Here is a 16,431-nt window from a genome sequence, read left to right as displayed (position 1 = left end):
CTGCCAAGTGCCAACGTCGCACCGACGACCGTCAAATAACATATGACCACACCCCGGCGAGCCACACCGAGCCGAAGTCTTCCGACCGACGTTAGACTAATATTAGGTGTTTTTCGTTATGAAATTTCTTGATTCGCTCTTGAAACCAGCTATAGATATGCCGTTTAACAATATAAAATAAATATGTTATAAAGCGCTAAAAATGTATGTATGGGTCCAAGTGACTTGGACCAAGTCGCACTTGGCCGATGATTGATCCCGATTCACGTCCGGACAAACGATTTGGCAATTTTAGTAGTTAAATCTTTTAAGAAGAAGGAGGTGAAGTACTGTTATCGAGGACAGACCATGGACAGACGAAATTTGACAATTGACAGTTTAATTTTCAATTTTATATGAATTTTATGTTTATTTCTAAAATGTACTTACTTTTTTAACAAAATGTTAAAGTTAACTTGTTGCTATTTATGTTTATCTGTAAATAAAAGACCATTCAATGTTTATAAGACTGATCTTCAATACATTTATGAGAAGCTCGCAGACACAAAGGTAAGGTTGTATGCTTTGAGTTTCTCATCATTGGTTGTATGTATAAAACCCCCCGGCCCAGTCCCTAGGTACCGTACCCTACGTCCATATTTCTCCGTAGGGAGAACCGGTAGATTTTCTAAGGCTCAAGGCTGGAAGCGACTTTTTGCAACGAAACTGTACACAACACAATGAACTTTATGTACTTACACAAAATACGAGCCAAAAAATTGTACGTTCGTCTTCTCCAGAATTCCCTGGAAGACGCGCGTATCGTATCGTATCGTATTTAATTTGAATGTTATTGTGTTAATTTGCCTTTAATCCTTCGAGCGTGGATTCTTTGAAAGTTTATGGGGCTTGATGGGTTAAAACAGAAGAACCAGATTTTGTCAATTTTGCTGAATCCATACTATAGTAGAGGAGGGGAGGGTGCTATTTTTGTAATCACTCGAGCATCATGGAGACTACTAAGTCTCCATGACTGTACATTAGGTAAAGCTGATAAAAAAAAAAATAAGAGCGTATTTTATTCTAGTGGTGGGTTCAGAAACTGCAGCCATTTTAAAGTTTTGAAAAAGAAAATATATTCATAAAATTGCTTATTTAGGTAAATTATAAATATATTTTAGACAAACAAGGACTAAAATATCATTTAGTTTACAGCAAAATAAAATTAGTTAAGAAAATATGAAGCTTTATTTTTTTATATTTTAAAATGCAGGCTTACCTAACCTTTGAATCGTCAGTGCTTTATATGGAAGCTTCTTTGGGGTATACTAAACATCCCCTATCATAATCTGACAGATCCGACGACATTTCAATATTTGAAAAAAAATTTTTTTTACCCACCACGTGAGAAATCTGATTTCTATACCATGATAACTAGACACATGTCGGAAGCCTATGCAAGCTTAATTTGACACGCTTGAGCTACTCCCGAAATCCCCTCTTCCCCTCCCCAACTATCCATACTTCTATAGTCCATACTAATATTATTTGTATATGCAAAAGTGTGTCTGTCTGTCTGTCTGTTACCTCGTCACGCTCGAACCGCTGAACCGATTTTGCTGAAATTTGGCATGGAGATACTTTGAGTCCCGAGAAAGGACATAGGATAGTTTTTATCCCGGAAAAATGTACGGTTCCCGCGCGATAAATAAATTTTGGCGCAACGGAGTTGCGGGCGTCATCTAGTAATACATATTTTTATTTTTGTCTTTATTAATAGGTCCGAGACGGTGAATGTTGGATGTGCTACATCTGTCGCACGAGGCTGCTGCAGTGTCTTCGGCTGCAGCAGTTGGCTGTGAAGACAAAAGGTCTTGCTGATGGTGCTTGGGAAGAAAAGGTACTTTATTAGATACAATTGAAGATGTGGGTTGATGAACACGAAAACTAAAATTGCCATTTTTTTTCCTAAATGGAGGCTTAAGGGCCCTACCACATAACGTTTTTTTGCGTGCTGTCGACGGGCGTTTCTGATGCGCGTGTCATCTGCGCTTTTTCATCGTCTTTTGGCGCAAATGAAGCGCGCGTTTGTATCGATACAAACACAAGATGAACGCTTATGAAGCGCGCTTTTAACGCGCGTTTGTATCGATACAAACGCAAGATGAACGCTAATGGAGCGCGCTTTTAACGCGCGTTTGTATCGATAAAGACGCAAGTTGAACGCTATTGTAATGTGCTTTGAGCACGCGCTTGTTACATCGATACAAATACACTGCGACTCAGCGGGGAACTACGGGTGGAGGAAGGGCGCCCGCGCCGTGTCTCCCACCGCAACACGAACGCGATATAAATGCGATACATACGCGACACAAGCGCGCGCTTACAACAAGTCCTAGTTGCGTTCGAAAAACGTGCGTTTGTATCGATACAAAAATAAGGATCGTGTGTAAAGGTTAAAACGTGTCGGCTTCCTTGCGTTTGCTGAGCGTTCAACTTGCGTTTGTATCGATACAAACGCACGTTTTTCGAACGCAACTCGGACTTGCTGTAAGCGCGCGCTTGTATCGCGTCTGTATCGCGTTTATATCGCGTTTATATCGCGTTCGTGTCGCGGTGGGAGGATAATAGGACTTCCGCGCAACAAAGTTGTGGGCAACAATATAATTTGTATGCAATATTAATATTGGATAATAAAATTAATATTCTGTACTTTCAGATCAAGATAAGTGGTCCATTCAAATCTTTGGTGGAATTGTCAATTCACAAGGAAACATTGATTAATGAGCCAAGTTTGATCAAACCGGAGCCAGACAAAAAAGGGTTAAGGGCAGATAAGGAGCACAAAGGTGATTGGACACTAATAAAGAATACTGGAGAGTAAGGGAGTCGAAGAAATTATTACACAAAATGCATACTAAGGGCGTTCGCTGCGTTAAGCGTGCGCTCGCCGCGAGGCGTGCTTGTTTCATGTCATCCCATAAGCTTTGTCCACACTGTGCCTTTTTCTGTTCGTCAAGGGCATGCGTTATAGCGCAGTCAACAGCGAACGTGAGGCATGCCCTCTGACCGTATCCAAAACTTCAAAAATGACAATATTGGCGTTGCGTTCCTTGACGCATTCAATTATTGAATACGCCAATGTGAAAGTTAATGACGAAAATTGAAGATGAAAGTGCACAGTGTGGACATAACTATAGAGCAGCGCTGCGTTGAGGCGGGTCAGTCCGTATGGCGCGGGCGCTCTCGCCGGGCACACGCTCAACGCAGCAAACGCCTTAAGATTGGCCATATGTGGACCGCAAGTGGTAGTTGGGACTGCTCTGGAGTGGTCGCGTTGAAGTCATTCACAACTGCAATACGACCGCATCGTGCAGTCGACCGTAGTTTACCTTTGTTGTTCGACCGCAGAGCGACTGCTCCGACTGCTCAAGATCAAGAGCTTGAGCTGTCCGTGTATTTTTTTTATGAAATAAAGGGAGCAAACAGGTCACCTGATGGAAAGCAACTTCCGTCGCCCATGGACACTCGCAGCATCAGAAGAGCTGCAGGTGCGTTGCCGGCCTATTAAGAGGGAATAGGGTAATAGGGGAGGGTAGGGAAGGTAAGGGAATAGGGGAGGGTAGGGAAGGGAATAGGGTAGGGGATTGGGCCTCCGGTAAACTCACTCACTCGGCGAAACACAGCGCAAGCGCTGTTTTACGCCGGTTTTCTGTGAGAACGTGATATTTCTCCGGTCGAGCTGGCACATTCGTGCCGAAGCATGGCTCTCATGACGTCTGCCGTATTGAGAACCAATAAACTAGCTAGCTTAATCTTGCACGAAACACAATGTTTCTATTGTAAAACATTCCTTGCAACGCAGACTCTATTGATTAATTTAAAATCTCATTTTTGCAGGTTTAGAAGAAGATAAAACTCAAGAGAACGCCAAGTATGTGTCTACAGATACTTGTCATATAGAATTTGAAGGTCCCATATTACCAAATGATACCACTCCGTGTGCAAAACTACAAGGCATAGGACATGTGAAAATAAAACAAGAGATTGAAGATTTAGGTAATTTTTTATAGTAGTAGCTGTCCTAATGAACTTCGTGTCACTTTAAAACCTTCCCTGGACTTCTACGAATATTTTAAGACTAAAATCAGCCCAATCCGTTCAGTCGTTTTCGAGTTTTAGCGTTACTAACACAATTGAAAATTCATTTTATTTACAGAAAGTAAGTTACAATAGATTTCACAATAATATACATAGTTCAATGTTTCTTTTTATAAGTTAGAGTTTAGACATACAAATAATATAATTATTGATTGAAATATAAATAAAAATTTACCAAGTGCGAGTTGAACTCGGGTTCTGTACCGTTACTATAACAGTACAGAACCCGAGTTCCACTCGCAAGAGCAAAAATATGCCAAAAATGGTGTCAACAATTCGTTTCAGAGTATACTGCTGGCTACAGTTCGTTTCAGAGTATACTGCTGGCGACAGTTTGTTTTAGAGTATACTGCTGGCGACAGTTTGTTTCAGAGTATACTGCTGGCTACAGTTTGCTTTAGAGTATACTGCTGGCGACAGTTCGTTTCAGAGTATACTGCTGGAGACAGTTTGTTTCAGAGTATACTGCTGGCTACAGTTTGCTTTAGAGTATACTGCTGGCGACAGTTCGTTTCAGAGTATACTGCTGGAGACAGTTTGTTTTAGAGTATACTGCTGGCGACAGTTCGTTTCAGAGTATACTGCTGGCTACAATTCGTTTCAGAGTATACTGCTGGCGACAGTTTGTTTCAGAGTATACTGCTGGCGACAGTTTGTTTCAGAGTATACTGCTGGCGACAGTTTGCTTTAGAGTATACTGCTGGCGACAGTTCGTTTCAGAGTATACTGCTGGAGACAGTTTGCTTTAGAGTATACTGCTGGCGACAGTTCGTTTCAGAGTATACTGCTGGAGACAGTTTGTTTTAGAGTATACTGCTGGCGACAGTTCGTTTCAGAGTATACTGCTGGTGACAGTTCGTTAGCTAACCTTATCTTAACGCAACGTTTCTATTGGTTCAAAACATTCCTCGCATAGCAGCTTAGCTTGGATTCGGTAGAAGCCTAACCTTTATCTATTGATTACTAGCTGTCCCGGCAAACGTTTCTTTGCCATATAAAGTATTACGCCCGAATTATTTTATTGAAGTATGTCTAAATAAGTATGTCACCATGGCAACGTCCATCGCTATCCCGATTCCCGTCACATAAACAATTCGTCAGTCTCGAGTTGTAATAATTTACTATTATTTATTCAACAAATGCACTTATCAATATAAAAAGTACCCAGTAGCCGATTCTCAGACCCACTGAATATGCATATAAAATTTGGTTAAAATCAGTAAAGCCGTTTCGGAGGAGTACGCGGCCTAACATTGTGACACGAGAATTTTATATATAAGATTATAAAATCTCATTTTTGCAGGTATTGAACATGATGAAACTCAAGAATACAAAAACTATGCGGCTACAGATACTTTTCATATAGAATTTGAAGATCCTCTATTGGTAAAAAGTAAAGTAAGCAGAACATTGGTTGATGATGGTAAGCAGAACAATGCTAGGCACGAGTCAGATATAACACCATGTGCAAAACAAGCCATAGAACATGTGGAAATAAAACAAGAGATTGAAGATTTAGGTAATTGTTTTTTTTTTAATAATAGTTATTTATTTACAGTTTACAACAGTAATAATATACATGGTTCAGTATTTCTGTATAGACCATAGAGGTTAAACATACGAATAATATTATGATTAAATAAAAATAATTATCTAAAAGGATTTAATTATTAGTCTAGTCAGTCCTACAACATACAAATATAACTAACAAAAAAATAAAATTATTTTCACTAAGTGATAGAAGGCATTCCATTTAGTGTCTAAACACACTAGGCCGAAGTTACGCGGCGTAAATTCCTCATGATAACGCCTGCAATGTATTTTAAATTACCGATGACACACTAATTCCGTCGCGTTCCGCCCGTATTTTATATGCGTTTGACATTGCGGGCGTAATCATGCGGAATTTACGCCGCGTAACTTCGGCCTAGTGTGTTTAGACACTTTTATGGAAAATCGGTGAAAAAGGACTATCAGAGAAGTTGATTCATAGGCAAATGGAAGACCGACGTACTTTGGTCACATTAAATTGACACATATTTTATGCTAAGTACTCATATGCGGTTTTGCTCGATAGTTTTACTTCAAATCGAGTAATAATTACTGTGTGGACCGCAAAACTGACAGCTCGAAGGCTCGCATCGAGCCAGCTCGATGGAATTAAATATATCGATTTAGAGTAAAACTATCGAGCAATGCTGAATGTGTGGACGAAATCCCGAGCCGCGGGTTTTCGACGTTATTGCTCTTGTATAGAACTATGGATGTGTACTTAGCAGTACTCATCCATAGTTCTATACAAGATCTACGCCTGGCAAACTTGAAACGTCACATGATTGACAAAGATCCAGAATGAAATGAAAATGTAATACTTACCCATGGGCGTACCGAGGGGGGGGAGGGGGGGGGCAGCATTTCTCTACTCGGTTACCGCGCTCAAAGCCCACGATAAAAGCTATACAATAGCTTTAAAATATGACTTATTCGAAAATGCTTTATTTACAGGTATGGGAGTAATCGAGCAGCACCAAAACGTCAGTGAAGCACAGGCCAGCGGTCGCAAGACACTGTCCAGGTGGGACTTTTGTTGGAAGTCGTTCACATATACGTGGGAGAGCCATGCTTCGGTTTTCCATCCATTGCTTTCCATTGCATTCCATTGCTTTCCATCAGTTGAGTCGTTTGCCCCCTTATCTCATATAAAAAAAAAGAACATGCACAAGTCAAATGCTACGCAGTAGGACCCACACCGGTGACAAACTGTTCAGCTGTAATATTGACGCTGTAAACTGTAAAGCATAACTATATACATAAATTTATGTACTATCAGAGAATTTGATTCCTAGGCAGATGGCGGACCTAAGTAATTTGGTCGCGTTAAGTCAAACTCATCGGACAGATCACAGCTAACATTGAATTGACATAAGCCGACCACATGACGTAGGTCCGTCAACTGCCTAGGAATCAATTTTCTAAGGTACTAACCTACAAAAATTACGTACTGATTTATGAATGCGTTTATGGTCTTTAGATCATTTAGAACAAGACTGCATTCAAAATGCAACAATTTTTTTTGTGGGTTAGGACACAAATGCTTACTGAGACCATATTTGCTCCAAGAAATTTTCATAAAAGAACAATTTTGATGAACACAAATAGTGTAATAAAGTAATATGATTGTAAAATAATATTATCACGCCTTCAACAGTTACTTAAAAAAATTATGAGATCTCATTTACTTAACTAGTCAAGGCGTTAAATTTTACAGTCAACGTCGTAATGAGTTTTCCGTTACATTCAATAAACATGCTAGTCGTTCAATCGAATTGCAGATTGTAAATTCTCTTATACCTAATAATTATTTTACATTTATACCTAATTATTTATACCTAGCTTTCGTCTTATAGAGAAGAAGAACTAGAGTTAAAAAGAAGAAGAAATCGTGAACGTCAAAGAGCATATTATCATCGTTGGAAAGATTTGAAGAAAAAGGAAAAGAAAATTAAGAAAAAAGAACCAAAATCAAATGCTGAACGCCAAAAGGAGTTTCGTCGACGTAGGTAATGCTGAAAAATTTTAAGTGGATAATAATACGTAATTATAACATTCGCCCCGCATCCCTTAAAATAGAGGGATGGAGGTTTACATGAGACTTTCATCAATTCTATGAATTAGGACATAACAGTTTACACGGGGTTGTAGACAGTAACTAAAAACCTATTAATTAATAAGTATTTACAAGAACCAACTTACAAAAAGAACTGAAATCCCACCAAAAACATTTTATGTAAAATGTTGCCGAGACGACCACATAAGGTTTACCCTGTGAAAAAGATATGAGATCTCATGTCGAGCCAAGCTTCTGAATCTACACGGCTCTACTGACCCTAACTTAAACAAATTCTACATTTTAATATGTATGGCTCGGCTGTTTCGTTACTAACTTCAGATCAGAAACTAAATATTCGCATCACCTCGATAGTGTCACCACATTTACTACTACATACATATTTTACATGAAATGTTTTTGGTGGAATTCAATTTACTAATTGTAATTGCCTCAATATTATTCAACTTCACGATTTTCACATTATTTTTCACAGGAAAATACAAAAATTGGGCGGTATTGAAGAGAATCTCGTGCAATGTGGGCCTGTTGAAAATATAGTGCATGTAACAATACAAGAAGATCACATTCACAGCCAACAACTTATTAATGTGCAGCATACTGAATGCATTACTCCCGAAGTTATTCTACAGAGGAGCACAGAAATTCCTAGAGATGGTAATTATCTATATCGATACTGATATTATAAATGCGAAAGTGTGTCTGTCTGTTCACTATTGCTGGCGATAGTTCTTTCCAGAGTATACTGCTGGCGACAGTTTGTTCCAGAGTATACTGCTGGCGACAGTTCGTTCCAGAGTATACTGCTGGCGACAGTTCTTTTCAGAGTATACTACTGGCGACAGTTCGTTTCAGAGTATACCGCTGGCGACAGTTTGTTTCAGAGTATACTGCTGGCGTCAGTTCGTTTCAGAGTATACTGCTGGCGACAGTTCGTTTCAGAGTGTACTGCTGGCGACAGTTCGTTTCAGAGTATACTGCTGGCGACAGTTTGTATCAGAGTATACTGCTGGCGACAGTTCGTTCCAGGGCATACTGCTGGAGACAGTTCGTTCCAGAGTATACAGCTGGAGACAGTTTGTATCAGAGTATACTGCTGGCGACAGTTTGTATCAGAGTATACTGCTGGCGACAGTTTGTATCAGAGTATACTGCTGGCGACAGTTTGTATCAGAGTATACTGCTGGCGACAGTTCGTTCCAGGGCATACTGCTGGAGACAGTTCGTTCCAGAGTATACTGCTGGAGACAGTTCGTTCCAGAGTATATTGCTGGAGACAGTTCGTTCCATAGCTTAGTTTGGATTCGGTAGAAGCGCAACCTTCGTATTAATATAAAATCTTGTTTTTGCAGGTTTTGTACAAGACAAAACTCAAGAAAATTCAAAGCTGGCTATAGATACTTGTCATATAGAATTTGAAGGTCCCTTATTACCAAATGATGGCGGAAGTAACCAGGACAATGCTAGGCCTAAGTCCGATAACACCCCAATACAACAAGCCATAGAACATGTGGAAATAAAACTAGAGGTTGAAGATTTAGGTAATTATTGTTTTTTTATGGTTCCGTATCTAAAGGGTAAAACAGGACCCTATTACTGAGACTTTGATGTCCGTCTGTCTCCAGGCTGCATCTCAAGAACCACTATACCCAGACTTTCGAAATTTTCACAGATTGTGTATTTCTGTTGCCATACTCATTCGAAAATTCTTTGTTGCCTAGGTGTGGAAGAAAACGAGCAAGCAACAAATGTCAGTGAGGAACAGGCCTACATCAGTGAAGCTCAAGCCAGCGGTCACAAGACACTGCCCAGTGATATTTGTTGGGAGCCGGTCACGTCCACAAGTCAACTGCAACGACACAGTGACAAACGGTTCAGCTGTAATATTTGCTCCAAGGAATACTCGCAGAAGCACAATTTAGTTAAACACATCTTAACCCACGGTGACTACAAACCGTTCAGTTGCAATGTTTGCTCAAAACGTTTCTATCAGAAGGAAAACTTGGATACACACATGAGAATTCACGGCGGTGAGAAAACTGTATTCAAATGTGACGTCTGTGAAAAGACGTTTGCGCACAAAAGAACCTTGGACAATCACAAGGAGACTCATTCGACCGAAAGGAAATTTAGTTGTGAAGTTTGCTTCAAGGAATTCTTTTTGAAGAGAGTTTTGAAAGCACACATGCGTACTCATACGGATGAGAAACAGTTCAGTTGTGAGGTTTGTGATAAAAAATTCTCGGTAAGAGATTATATGTTGAAACATATGAAGACTCATAGCGGTGAAAAACCATATACTTGTCATATCTGTCAGAAGCCATTCTCAGAAAAGGGAACTTTGAACGCTCACATATATACGCATACAGGTGACAAACCATTCGATTGTAACTTGTGTTCCAAGAAGTTTTCGTTGAAAAGCACTTTGAAATCACACATTTTAGTTCACATAGGTGAAAAACCATTCGCTTGTACATATTGCGGTACGAAATTCAGAGAGCAGAAATCATTGAATCGTCACATGAAAAAGCATTTAAACTCGGAAAAGTCGTTTATTTGTGACATGTGTTCTAGGACGTTCGCATCAAAAAGTACTTTAAAATCCCACATGCTAGTTCATGTAGGCGATAAACCGTACACTTGTGATACTTGTGGTAATAAGTTTAGAGAACAGAAGGCATTAAATCGTCACATCAAAACTCATATTGGTGAGCTGGTGCCGATTGAGAAACCATTCTCTTGTGGCACTTGTGGAAATAGGTATAGAGAACAGAAAGCACTAAACCGTCACCTTCAAAGTCATGCTGATGAGATTATGAAGCTTGAAATTACTTAAAACGCCAGCTGATCCCAACAGACGATTTTGTTTTGATTTAGCCCTGTACATATGGGCGTAGCTAGGTACGGGCAGGGGGGGCAGCTGCCCCTCCTACAAGAGCGATCGGTCGCTAATGCTCACGAGTTTCATACCTAAACGTGCAGCGGAGAGAGTTGTGGGTTCAAGCTGTAATAGAGGAGATGAGATTATCTTGTAAGAAAGGTCACTGCGTAGGTAGATAGCAACACCGCCGCCGCATTTCAAGGCATTCAATCCCAGTTCGCTCCCGCCCCATATAGCATCCAGCTGGCTACGCCCATGCCTTTACATATTATAGTTCAAGGAAGAACCAATCCTGCGACATAAAATTTAGAGGACACCACTGGTCTCGAAATTAGTGTGTGGGGTAAAGAAAGATCTTCAGACCGAGCGAGATAGCATGATCGACTGTCAGGCCAAATAGATTTGTGTATATTATAGAGATGTATGTATATTACATTAAAATACTTGTGGCACTCGGGGACTGCCGCGGTAAAGCTGCGTAGCATTTTTTATCGGCTTATGCAATTATGATTCTAGTCTAGTCGCACGATAACAAACACCGTACCGAAGTCTGGCAAGGTCGCACCGAGCCTAAGTCTGCCGAACTAAAACCACTTTGGACGAATGTTATGTGTTTTTCGTTACGGAATTTCTTGATTCGGTCGTCGCGCTCCAAGCCCGCAAAAGTTATACAATAGCTTAAAAAGTTAATTGAAAGTAGTTGCATACGAGATTTCGGGTCCTTGTATCCTTATTGATGCGTGAAGCCGAATTGTTGTTCAGACAGAGGTCGTCATGCTTATGACGACCTCTGTGGCTCAGTGGTAGCTCAAGCCGGGGGTTGCCGGTTCAAATCCCGCCGACGGAACAAAAAGTTTTCGAAGTTTCTGGGTCATGGATGTGTTCTAAATATGTGTATCATATAATAAAAATCTTAAATATATGTATAGTATAAAAGTATTAAATTAAATATATTACCGTTGTCTGGTACCCGTAACACAAGTCCTTCAGGTACTTAGCACGGGGCCAGACTGACGTGGTGTGAAGCTTCCATAGATATTATTATTATTGCTTATATTTAACTTTGTATCATAAAGTTTGTGAACAAGCTTTGCTCAGTCTACCGTCCTTCCATACGCGGGGAAACACCCTCTTGGACACATCGCCTAAACACCCCGGTGTTGTGTTGTGTTAATCCCTAACTATACTCGCGATCACTTCGTCCGTCGAAGTAGCAGCATCTTCTCCTGAAGCAATCGTCGCTGCCACAAACTGCACTTGCCGGTGGTACTCCGTCTCTTTGGACACATCGACGTCCGGACACAGAGCATTTTTTTTTTTTTAACGGGCAAAAGGCCCACCACACATTCCCACCACTGCAACTCCTGTGTCGCCAGGATCAACAGTGGTAACCAACCACGAAAACCCTTTGATATGATCTCAGGGATGCCCGAGGGACAAGCTAAATCTGTCTTGGGACCCGCAACGAAATTAATCAGAAGAAATGTAGGAGGAGTAGGAGATACCAATTTCCCTCCCCAAGCAAAGCGGGAGACAGCCAAATTGTAATGACATTGATGTCCGAACAAAGGGGGAAGCACCACGGGAAAAAATTTGGTTATACTTAATACAATATGCCTACTTCATAAAAAAAATAAATAAATAAAAAATGACATTTATTTATAATGGCAAACTTGTGTTCGGTTGTTTCCAATAGTATTTATGACAAAAACGTTTGAAAGCACGGAAATTCCTTGCGCTGCCTACGAGGTCATCGTAATATACGACTCCAGAGACACATTGGAGGCTGTTTAACAGATCGGTTCTTTCCTCATGCCAGAGACCGCACTCCCAGACTCTGGGAGTGCGGTCTCTGGCATGAGGACACAGAGCATGCATGAGGCTGTGCATGGCTATGCTCCAGCATGACCTTCAGCATGTTTCGTGCCATTAATTACATTGCTAGAAGGCCGGAACCTCGCCGCCACACGGTACGCCTGGCCCCAAGGGTCCTGGTTTCCCGATTCTGTTACGGACTTGAAAAACTTAAGTTGCTCCTCCTTCATGGCTACCATATCTACGCCTAAGCTCATTGAAGCGTTGCTTGTCAGTCCCCTCGCTCGGGCTGTTACCCTTATGACTCGCGTGCCAAGCTCTGCGCGAGGTCTCGCGGCTAAGTCAGTCCAGGACCGGCGTCCACCACTAATACCCCTCTGTTCTCCCGCCCTTAACAAAACCCAAAACTCTCTTGGCTGTGCTCGCGACCATCTTGGTAAACTTCGCACATAACACCTCTGCAGGCGCGGTCCACGGGATGTTAGCACCAAGTACGTAATCAGCCTATGGTCTATGGTGTTTATGCACTCTCCACCCTGTTACCAGGGTGCCTAATGCCTATCGTCAAAGTCGGGTCGATGTTGGACGTTCCGTTCGTCCCGGCGAAGGCCGGCTAGTCTGAAGCGTTTAGCCAAGCGGAGTCCATGTGCCACGTTATACGATTTCATCGACTCCCGACGGTGCGTGACGTCTGATCCGCGTCCAATGTACTGTCTCTCGGAATACCACATCGGAGAGCGCGCGTTTTCGTCGCTGTACTGAAAGTATACAGAGACAAAGTATAATTCTTTGTCGTTGAGTACATAACATACTATAGAGACGGTGTGAGACCAACATGTTGCAAGACGGCGCACGCCAGGTCCGACCACCTGATCCGAAATCACGGACTGATGGAATATCCGCCGCGTATAGGCTTATGGATATTTTTAACACGCTTCTCTTAGCTAATAGGCTGTAGACGTTTTGTGGCCTGCTGCTTTTAGCCAAAACCTAGCTATCTAGCTGTCACACACTAACACCTTGTCCTGGTCGCCACTAGCCTTACTGTTATGCTCTGTAGAAGTAACCCTCAATCAGACAGGGCACCATAAAACACTTCTGAAGAAAGTACAGACAACACTTAAGCCTCAAAGTATAACCCAAATCTCGTATTGCATAAAGCTTTCAATTTACATTTGAATTTTGATTTATAATTGAACGCTGTTAAACATTAGTGTACTAACCCACAAACAAATTGCAGCAGATATGTTCTTTAGTTCATTTAGAACAAGACTGCGTTCAAAATTCAAGTTCCAACAAAAAAATGTGGGTTAGGACACAAATACTCAACAGCGGCCAATTATAAATTAGATTTTAAAAATGTATTGTGTAAAAATTTACTTAATACTTTTATGTAGATAAACAACAATAAAAAGCTTGTAATTCACTTGACTTTCATTTAATCACAGGCCATTTATATAACGATTAAACAGAAAGTTTGTATAGATAATATTATAGTCTGTCAAGAAAGTGAAGAAATTAAAAAGTGGCAACATCGTAGTGTCAGGGATGACACCATTTTTCTTCATTTTCATCATTTTTCTTAGATTGATTTGAAAGGGATGACACTACGATGTTGCCACTTTTTAATTTCTTCACTTTCTTGACAGGCTATAATAGGCTTGGCTGTCTTTTTACATTTTATGTTTTCAGTGGGATTTAAATTATTACATAATATATAAATAAAATCTCTATAAAATATATTTACAATTATTTTTATTCATGATTATATTTCTCTAATGCGGGGATTCGAACAAATACGCAGCCGCAAAACCCTGCACACTCGCGGTTCGCGGGCTTTCGCTCCGCGAGGGTGGAGCCTATTCTATATCCTTAAATAATACTTCTACAGACTACAGACTTCCTTCTACTATTTATCTATTCATCTATACATATAAATTAAATTGGAGTGTCTGTTTGTAATATTGAAATAACCGTTTTTTACTACATGCATATGAATATTTAGATGGTACAGACACCAAAATAACAATTTTTAAAATGTTTGTCTGTCTGTTTGTTCCGGCTAATCTTCGAAATGGCTGGACCGATTTTGAAGGGACTTTTATTGGCAGATAGCTGATGTAATAAGGAGTAACTTAGTCTACTTTTTAACCGACTTCCAAAATGGAGGAGGATATTTTTTACTTTTTTTATGTTTTACCTATGTATTTTACTCCGCCGCGCCGTTTGTGGACCGATTTTCGAAATTCTTTTGTTGTTGCATAAGAAATGGTCCAAATTAGATACTATGTTCATAAAAATTATCTGATGATGTAGATAGGTTGAATGAAATTTTGCACAGTTATATTTAGTTTATATGATGAAGGAGTGCATCGAGCTAATATTATTTTGAAATTATGCTTTTATCATACATTTTTTTAACAAATAAAACATTACACACACTACAACACACACACAAGGAAAATGCCAGATTTTTTATTGACAAGCCTATGCATACGAATTGTACTCTTTTATTTATGGTTGAAGTCTGTTGACAACAATGTGACAAATTGAAAATGGACTATAGATTTTTTTTATTGAATCTTAAATACTATTAGACAATGTACACGGCCAGTCTGAGATCAGCTGAGTCCCGGAGACGAGAGTTGAAAAAAATATGATAAAGTCATTTTTTACAAAATATAGATAGCAGTCCTAATATCGTTGAAATTAAGGTCGAATTTCGACCATTGGGCGATCTCTAGTCACTATAATTATGCCATGCATCGTCACAACCTTAAGTTTGTTGACTGATTTTCAAAATTCTTTTGTTGCTGTTATAGGGTATAATCTGAATTTGGTTAATTTTCTGTCTTTGTTATCAACTTTCCACATTTTGTTGACGCGGACGAAGTCGCGGGTAACAGCTAGTATAATATAATATTGTTACGGTACATGGTATACGGACACGTGGTGCCATCTAGCGACAAACCAGCGAAGCTTACCGAGGGAGCACAGGCAACATAAATCCCCTACACTAAATACTCGAACCTTCTAGAAAGGTCCAATGTTATACTGGAGATCAGATACCTAGATGCTAGAGTGAGCCTGCGTTTCCACCAGAGATGTGTTTTTGAGAATCAATAGAATCGCTTCATTGACGTGAGCTTGCCATCTTAAAAACACATTCCTCGCAACACATCTCTGGTGGCAACGCAGGCTAATGCTGTTGACTACTTCTACCAGAGCAAACAGAACTAACGAGTAAGCCGACTCAGATGGTAACGCATTAGTAAGACTCGGCCGGCGCCCGCCTTACTAATGCGTCACCATTGTGAAACATGTTGAAAGTGACAATCGCCCCCAACTCGCGTATATTCGCCCGTTTGTTTGAAGTCGAGGTACTCCTTAGTTCTGTCTACTCTGCTACCATGCCAGTCTACTGCAGCAGATGACTATATTCGAAATGTCACATCTGCAAGGATGATTGGCGCGTGGATGACAATTATTGTCAATAATTGATCATGATATCAGATAGTTCATATTAACTCGGCCAAAACGATAGCTAAATTAATAAATAACAATAAATAAATCAGAATGAATAGTTAAACATGTTTTACATACTACGTCAAACGTAATACAGAGATCTCTTCTGAGTCGGCCTTCTCTCTTTAATTCTGTTTCCTCTGCTTCTACTATGCCAATTGCCAGTCTACTGCGAAAGATTACAATAATCGAAATATCACATCTGCAAGGATGCTTGGCGAGTGGATGACATTGTCAAAAATTTGTCAATTATTGTCAAATTTGACAGTTATTGTCAAATTTTCGGCCAAAACGATAGCTAAATAAATAACGTAGATAAATAACAAGTCAAGAAAAATCAGAATAAATAGTTAAAGATGTGGCGTGGTCATTTATATGGTGACTGTCTTTGAAGTGGCATTTTGGCCACGCGCCAAATCAGCCTTGTTCCTTGTGTCTGTAC

General features: G+C 40.2%; 1 protein-coding gene across 3 annotated transcripts; it reads left to right on the top strand.

Annotated features, from left to right (window-relative positions):
• The first annotated feature begins 420 nt into the window (after window positions 1–420).
• Window positions 421–11,474, top strand: LOC121738181 (zinc finger protein 250-like). 3 transcript variants are annotated; one of them, XM_042130073.1, is made up of 10 exons: window positions 421–549; window positions 1,760–1,879; window positions 2,699–2,813; window positions 3,880–4,038; window positions 5,444–5,659; window positions 6,646–6,715; window positions 7,548–7,700; window positions 8,244–8,425; window positions 9,121–9,309; window positions 9,490–11,474. In XM_042130073.1, exons 1-10 carry the CDS (start codon window positions 442–444, stop codon window positions 10,602–10,604), a joined length of 2,427 nt encoding a protein of 808 aa, XP_041986007.1. In that variant the 5' UTR covers window positions 421–441; the 3' UTR covers window positions 10,605–11,474. The 3 variants fall into 3 exon arrangements, with proteins under 3 accessions (XP_041986007.1, XP_041986006.1, XP_041986008.1); XM_042130072.1 differs by having other exon boundaries at window positions 2,699–2,828; XM_042130074.1 differs by lacking the exon at window positions 3,880–4,038 and having other exon boundaries at window positions 2,699–2,828.
• Window positions 11,475–16,431: the final 4,957 nt, after the last annotated feature.

Source organism: Aricia agestis, chromosome 22, assembly GCF_905147365.1.
Source record: "Aricia agestis chromosome 22, ilAriAges1.1, whole genome shotgun sequence".
NCBI classification, from domain to species: domain Eukaryota; kingdom Metazoa; phylum Arthropoda; class Insecta; order Lepidoptera; family Lycaenidae; genus Aricia; species Aricia agestis.
Note: the sequence above shows the minus strand (reverse complement) of the source record. Positions and strands in the feature narration are given on the sequence as shown.